The sequence below is a fragment of the Saccostrea echinata genome, unplaced genomic scaffold (assembly GCF_033153115.1).
Source record: "Saccostrea echinata isolate AGI-Se365-2 ecotype Australia unplaced genomic scaffold, CSIRO_AGI_Sech_v1 ptg000016l, whole genome shotgun sequence".
In the NCBI taxonomy this organism is placed as follows: Eukaryota; Metazoa; Mollusca; class Bivalvia; order Ostreida; family Ostreidae; genus Saccostrea; species Saccostrea echinata.
Genome location: NW_026889765.1, coordinates 22015609 through 22024123, shown reverse-complemented (window position 1 = coordinate 22024123; position 8515 = coordinate 22015609). Strand labels below are relative to the sequence as shown.

The 8515-nt window shown below is 33.3% G+C and overlaps 1 protein-coding gene across 1 annotated transcript; it reads left to right on the top strand.

Moving 5' to 3' along the window:
- The first annotated feature begins 3616 nt into the window (after positions 1 to 3616).
- Positions 3617 to 7926, top strand: LOC133189010 (E3 ubiquitin-protein ligase TRIM56-like). The gene is made up of 2 exons (XM_061324457.1): positions 3617 to 3665; positions 5802 to 7926. The coding sequence occupies exon 2, from the start codon at positions 5802 to 5804 to the stop codon at positions 7806 to 7808; it is 2007 nt and encodes a 668-aa protein (XP_061180441.1). The 5' UTR covers positions 3617 to 3665; the 3' UTR covers positions 7809 to 7926.
- The last annotated feature ends 589 nt before the right edge of the window (positions 7927 to 8515 follow it).

Here is an 8515-nt window from a genome sequence, read left to right as displayed (position 1 = left end):
ATAAGTCATACATGTAATTTGTACTCCAAGGATTATTTTTTATCTCAACGAAACTATTATAAGATTGCAATACTTTCTGGAATGTTACGTCTAACTGTGCAATACGTAGGGCTCATGGCTGGTCTGCTCGACAGGGGATGCATACTCCTCCGAGGCGTTTGTTCCTACCTCTGGAATTTCCGGGGGTCTGGTTAACAATGTATACTATGTTCACAAATTTGTTTGTTTGAAGATTTTTTTTAGATCGCTCACTGTTCTTTATCTCCACTTTTTGTTAAAATATAATACGTACTTGAATTTTAAATTTTGATACACGTAGCTATCGCATTAATTAATTAATCAGTCAATTGGATAATTTATGAATTAATCAAACAGAATTGGCATGCAAGTTATATTCCTTTCCAGCTTTAATGCATTCATTTTACTGTTAATCATCATATCAAATTCATATAACACGGATGCATGGCATTTTTCCTCTTATGCTCTTCTTATCTTCAATAACATTTCATGGTGACTTCTTATTAGTTTACCTATGTGTTCTAGTATAAGAAATTTGAAACAGTGAGTCTAAATATTAACCCATTAAGAATATTATTTTACGCAACATTCTTATTTTCGTCGAAAATTTGTAATAAAAATTTAAAAATTAAACACACTAATAAACCTTAAAGTGTTCATAAAATTTTTGGAATGTCAAAATATTGATAAATGCTAAAAAAGAATAATGTTGTACTTTGATTCTTAAAATATTCACTGATGACCTCTTGTGATACAGTTTGCTATTAATGTTGTACAAGTATTGCATCTATTAGTCAATCATGAATCTTCAAAATAATTACACGTATTCATTACTACATGTTGTACAGACTGTATTAAGTATAGATTATCCGAATACCATATATACATATATATATATATATATATATATATATATATATATATATATATATATATATATATATATATATATATATATATATATATATATATATATATGAAGTTGACATTAAAAAGATGCTTGAGTTTCTGATTGACAATATCTATGTGGTTTTTGGAGACCAGGTCTTCCAACAATCTATTGGAATTCCCATGGGTACCAATTGCGCCCCGTTATTAGCAGACCTTTTTTTGTATTCATATGAAGCAGAATTTGTCCAAAATCTTGTACGTGAAAAGTAGAAAACACTTGCTGTGGCCTTCAACTCGACATTTAGATATATCGACGACGTATTGTCAATTAACAATCATGGCTATTTCCATTCTTATGTCGATACGATATATCCTTGTGAACTTGAGATAAAAGATACCACAGAGTCTGACACATCTGTTTCATATTTGGATATTTTACTTGAAAAAGACGTTAATGGTAATCTAACAACCAAGCTTTATGATAAACGTGATGACTTTAACTTTTCAATCGTCAACTTCCCTTACTTATGCAGCAATATACCTTCATCACCTGCATACGGGGTATATATCTCTCAGTTGATTCGATACGCAAGAGCATGCTCTACGTATGTACAATTTCTAAAACGAGGTAAATTATTGACAAATAAGTTGATGAAACAAGAATATCAGCTGTCTCGTTTAAAGTCATCATTTCGTAAGTTCTATGGTCGATACAATGACCTTGTCAGCAAATACAATTTATCATTGAGTCAAATGCTGACTGACATTTTTCACACTGATTGTTAGGCCATTATTTACACACTGAATTGTCGACGGATTTTTCCGTTATTTCCCGATCATGACAAGGAGCACACGGCGGGTGTGACCTGTCGGCAGGGGATGCTCACTCCTCCATGGCACCTGATCCCACCTCTGATGTTTGGAGGTCCGTGTTTGCTCTGCTCCTATTTTGTATTGATTAATGGACTTTTGAGCTTGAATACTGTTCGTTATCTCCATATATTTCATATATCTTAAATCAATATCTGCTTTTTGAATGCAGTAATGACATCGATATTAGATACCTTTTTACAAGATTTCAAGGGTATTAAAATGCGATAGAAATTAATTTGCAACGTACAATATTCCAGACAACAGTGTTCTGATACTTTGAATAATTTTTGGTTATTGTCTATTATTGTAATTGTCCATTGATTCAGTTTTTAGAGAGGTGTACTTAATCAAAACTAGACAATGATTGTTGTTTGAGGTCAATACAATAATTTACCCCTACAAGGAGTATATTATGATACTATACATATACTTCCAGTGTCTTAAGCATCCTGCTTAAATACATATCACCATATAATTCAACTATTTCTAGATTGCTGATTGGCTCCGATCCAGGCTTGTAGAAATCGTAAGTTATTTAACTTAAACGAGACGTTCCAGGGGAAGATAACATTTGATATTACATCTGACCAAAAATAGTTCGAAAACATCCAAGATGATACCATGTATAGATCTGAAAAATTATACTCACCTGCCCCCGACCTTTCTAAGGGGGCATAACATTTTTTTTGTTATCTACATTTGATCAAACAATTGCTGAAAGAGTTAAATACTTTGTTTGATTCAAAGAATGAATGATTGAATAGTTGAATCGTATAGTCAAACACTTACTGTTTGTCTGTTTATTATTTTTGGGCTTTTGTAAAATACTGTACTCATCAGGTAGTTATAGCTGAACACGACTCGTAAATAGGCATACGCCATATTACTATCTACGATATCAGCACCGGGGTATACTCTTCGCATTCGTTACAACTGACTGCCTTATTGTCACGGGTATCGGCGTGGAATGGCGACCCGTGCTCGTGATGGTTATCTTGCATTACATTTGTTTACAATTTATTGCAGTTACGAGTATTTGTGTTTGTTATACTGCACTGTCCTGTGCAACTGTTGTACGTCTCTCTGGTACCTTTCTCTCCTGCATTATAAGTACAGTTATTTTTGTTGCTACCGAGTGCTGTATAGCACAGACGTCCGTCTAGACCGGTGACAACTGATTACACTGAACAGTGACTAAGTGAGTGGCTCTATATATAGGGGCCCTCAGATATAGCGAGAGTCCAATCGAATATGGCGGACAGATCCTTTTTACGAAGCGTGTTTAGCTTTAAATCACATTAATGGCCTAAATAGAGCAAATTAGGAATAGGTGAAAGATACCGTAAACCTTAGGTACATGTAAATAATATCAAACTGACCAACAAAACAATACTGTGAAATCAATTACATTCGTGGGGATTTAGTTTTCATTTATTTTGTGGAATAAAGAGACTCGTGAACTCTTGTTTCCCACGAAATGTTCTAATTTTCAGCCAAAGTAATTTTTTTTTTTTTGCCTTTCAACCAGGAAATTCAATTCATATTAACCCATATTTTTCCTCAAACTATAAGAATTTTAACCCACAAATGTAATGATTTTACAGTAGTTGAATAGAATGTATTTACAAAAGTCAAATATTACAGCACGTCATTGTACAAAATGGTTATCTTTAAAATTCATGTTTACATTACTGAATTTAAATGCCGTGTCTTCTTGAACGGATAAGTGCGCAAGTTACCTTGGGACGCCTGTTATAAAATACGTCACTATCTATTCAAATATCAAATATTTTCCTCGTTTGGCTTACTTTAGGAAAGACGCCATTTTTTATTGAATCAAAAACGTTTGTTGGTATATTTAGAACAATTCTTACGTCTTACTGGTAAGTATACATTTTTTTAAACCACATATAAGTATTTTAAATCATTTTCTAATAATTATATCAACCATTTCACAACAGACATCGACAAAATGTTGAAGAAAGCCGATAAAACCCAGTGAGAAATTGTGCTTTCGGCAATCTCACCTTACACTCTAACAAAACATTAAAAACGTCATTATAGATTAGTAAAGTAAATTCAAGATTACTATCTTTGCATAGCACATACACTCTAATTTGATTTATTATATAGCGAATATTATGAAGCTTTGGTTCGCTATAGTACAGCTATAGGAACTTTTATACTTAAAATTTCAAAGATTAAGCAACATCAGTCAAACCCTTAATGTGCCCCTTGTCATGATAAGGCAAAGGGAGAAATCGATAGAAAATTCAGTGTGAAATAAAACAGTAAAATTAATGCATTAATAACATCAGCCAACATTTGACCTAACGAAAGATTGTAGTTGCCAGCAAGGTCATTTTTACAGAACATAGATTAAACGAAGGTCCTTTGTCGGTCGTAAACATTTTAACATTGTTCAATTTTTCTCTTGAACCACATAACCACATAGCCAATTTCAACTCTCAACTTCATTTTCAATTCTGGCAAAAAACATCTATGGACAAAGAGGAACAAAATTTGAAAATTTCTCTCCCCCTTTTCCGTGCCTAAAACTGGGACTTATACAACCAAAATTTCTCTTCATTACTACGGGTCATCAAGTAGTCAAACTGTTTGCTTGATTGTAATAAGAATTAATCCTTCTACTAAAATTACCAAATTCATGGCCCCAGGATCAGGGGTTTTTGGGTACGGATGGGGCTTTATTGCTCATATAGTTAAAATGTAAAAATTCTTTAAAAAGCTTTTTCTCTTCCCTTGTATATTTTTATCACTCAGACCAGGTACATGATCATGATAAGCATTGAGTACTAGGCCATATATTTGTTAATCCCTAATCATCCTATTTTTCTTTGGGGCAACACATTCCATCTCTCGGGTTATTTTGTTTTATTTCATACTTCTATGGATTCTTTAATGTGTATCATATTCATGAGAGCGCTAAAACCTTGTCTATGTTTTGCAGTCTTCTATGACTAGGAACTGTAGAGCAGCCATAAGAAGTTACTAATGGTCATGTTTAACATAGAAATGTGCAAGGAAAACTTTAAATATTGCAATTGTCTTGTTTTCAGTACAAGAAAAAAGATCATTTAACAGGTATGAAGGTACATGTATGTGTCTCTATGCGGAGTCATTCTTTTTTTTATTTTTGGGTCGAGCATACATTGTAGCTCCACAGTTATGGAGTCAGTTCTTTATGTGATGTAATTAAAAAAAATTGATATCTTCTCAAGAAAATTACCTTTTCAATGAGCAAGCAATCAAATAATACACATCTGTATACAAATGTAAAGTTCATCAAATAATCTGAATCCAGGTAATTTAATAAATTGCCTAACTCCTTACGTTTTGTAAACTTATTTTTAATGAAAACCTTTTGACTTAATCATCACAAGTTGCATGTATCTTACGCTTTTTAAAATACGACATATAGCTTAATTAAATCAAACTTAAACTAAACAATGTGATAAAACGATCAGTAATCACGCTCAAAGTCAACAAAAATAATACAAATTGTGAGCAGAACAAACACAGACCTGTAAAATAGGGTCTAAAAGGGTAGGAGATTTAAGAGTAAATGTAAGAAAATTCTTTTTTTTATTTCTTTTATCAAATGTATTCTCCGAATTTATTTCAAAATTGATACATTTTCCTATATGTGCATACATGTAATACAAGATTTAATTTTTCCTATGTAATTGTAATATTACAAACAGTTACATTTAAATATTTTAACTTGTAAAATATATTTCATTCAAATTGTTAGGCCATTATTTCCACACTGAATTGTCTAGGGATTTTTTCGTTTGCCCGCTTATGACATGGAGCACTCAGCGGGTGTAAACGGTCTACAGGGGATACTTACTCTTCCTTGGCACCTGATCCAATCTCTGATGTTTTTCTTTGCTCTGCTCCCAATCTGAATTTTTTCAAAGATTTTTGAGCTCGATCACTATGAGTTTTCTTCATATTTCAACCGTTAGTAATATAGACAACTTTGTTTTTTTCAGATGAAAATGGAGTCACTTTCTTCGACTTTAAAGGACGATTTTCTTACGTGTACAATTTGTTATGAGGTTTTTAGCGAACCAAAAACGCTACCCTGCTTGCATTCTTTCTGTAAATTTTGCATTAGTGGTTTTATTAAAACTAATGAATTAAAACCACCTTATCATTGCCCAGTTTGCAGGGAAAACTTTGCATTGGAAGTTGATGAAATAAAAACAAATTTTTGCTTGACAAATATGATTGATTTAGTTAAAAAATCTGATGAACTTTTTTGTTCATTCTGTAAACTATTGGATGAAAATCGTCCCGCCCTTTTCCAGTGTCTAACTTGTCTGGATTATCTTTGTGAAGAATGTGCAAAAATGCGTCACTCTTTCACGCGTCAGACGAGAAATCATCAAGTTGTTTCCATGAAAGACATCAAAACAGGAAAACACGATAACGAAATTAGGTTAGCTCAGAAGACAAGATGTTCTAGTCATACAGATGAAATTTTGCTTTTCTTGTGTACCTCATGTCAAGCACCTGTTTGCCGTGACTGTCTTATATATAAGCACAGAGAGCATGGATTTAAACCCATCGCGGATCTTCGTAAAGAAAAGGAACAAAAAATCAATGAAATTATCGATCCGCTTAAGAAAAAGCTAGAGGATCTGCAAAAGTCTAGTGCAGTTTTATCAGTAGAAATAAATAGTTGCGAAGCAAATGAAAATGTAATCGTCCGGGAAATTGAAGAAAGATTTTCAGAGGCAATCGAGAGTTTACGAAGATCTCAAACAAAATTGACGGAAGACATCAGAAATAAGATGAAATTACAGAAAGATCCTTTGCACAACGCATTCCAAAATATTGAAAAGCATTGTAAAAGTATTGAGGAATCACTAACGTTTTCAGCTAACATTTCAAAGGGAGGAAGTGATTTTGAAATCCTCAATATTCTGGATGAAATTTATGACCGTGTACTAAATCTAAACGAATCAACTTGCACAAAGACATCTGAATGCCTAAATTTAGATATCCCCCATTTTAAATTGTTGTGGAAAAAGACTCAACTACTTGATCCTTCCTTTGAACAAACAGACATATTGTCACTAGAAATTAAAACAAAACGTGCATCACAGCTGTTCACTACAAACAGAAGCGAAACGAATGAAAACAATGCAGGACTGCTGAGGGATCATTCGGCTTCAAGTTCACTGATTACAGACAAGAGAGGCATAAGCGATAACTTGAAAAATGTTAAGAAAAAAAGTATTCTTAATTTGATAAAAAAATTAAATTTCAGTGATAATGACGACAAATATACGCCAGTTTACTCCAGTGTGACCTGGACTCCAGATGGCCGTGTTGTAGCTATTGACAAGGAAAACGAAAAGGTAAAGAGTTTAACCCTGTCATCGAATAGTCGAAAATCGATCAAGTTTCCCCGAGTTCTTTCGATATCTTCAAACCTCAATGGTTTTCTCTGCAGAACACAAATTGATTCCCAAATGTTTATAATGAACAGACAGCTAGAAATTCAAGAACAGCACGATGGAGTATCAACCATAGTTTGTACTTCGCCAAATGATAATGCGTCTATGTGGATGACAAGAGACAAGATATTTACAAAAATAAATGGAAATCAAACAAAAATGATACCAATTTCTGACGACAGAGAAGAAGTGAAGGCATTTGGAACACCCACATATGCGTGCTATCTTCCAAATAATACTTTTGCAGTTTCTGATTTTGATAGAAACTGTGTTTTTCTCATAAACAATAGTGGAAAAATTGTTAGAAAAATTTTACATCGTCCGGGGTCAATCAGTTGCGACAGTGTAGGAAATATGTTTATTGCAGACTTTCTAAACAATTCTATTTCAGTGTTTGATGTAAATGGATTGTGTTTGTCAATTTGTGACATTGGGATGTGGCAGACAGCACCGAGGTGCATTTCTGTATTTAAAAATAGAATGCTAGTTGCAGGTGATAATCAGATAATCATGTATGCTGTTCAAAATCATTGAATGGAATCTTTCCATGAATTGTGGGGAGATTAAATATTCACAAATGACAACAAATCAAGATTTACTGATGTACATTTTATTTGTTTTTGTACGTATATATTAAACAATTCATGATATATTTTTGTATACTAAAGGGGTTAAAGTTGTCTTGATAAATATGTCAATAAAATTTGGAGATAACGATCAGTATCAAGCTCATAGGTCCGTTCAAACAATACAAATCCGGAGCATAGCAAACACAGACCTCAGACAGGGATCAGGTGCCATGGAGGAGTGAGCATCCCCTGCCAACCGAGCACACCCGCCATGTGCTCCTTGTCATGATCGGAAAAAACGAAAAAATCCGTAGACAGTTATTTTCAGTGTGTAAACAAAAGCTAACAATTACAGGTAGCATGACAAACATCAGTCAGCATTCGACTTAATGATAGATTGTACTTGATGACAAGTTCATTGTATCGATCATGATAGAACTAGCGAATTGATGACTTTAAACGAGACTGTTGAAATTCCTTTTCATCATCATGCACTTGCGTATCGAATCGTATTGAAAGATATTAACCTTTTATGCAGGTGATAAAAGTATATTGCTATATAAGTAAGGGATGTTAACGATTGAAAAGTTGAAGTCATCAATTTTATCATATAGCATTGTTATTTACACAAATCGTCCTGTAACAAAAATTCGAATAACAAAACTCACATTG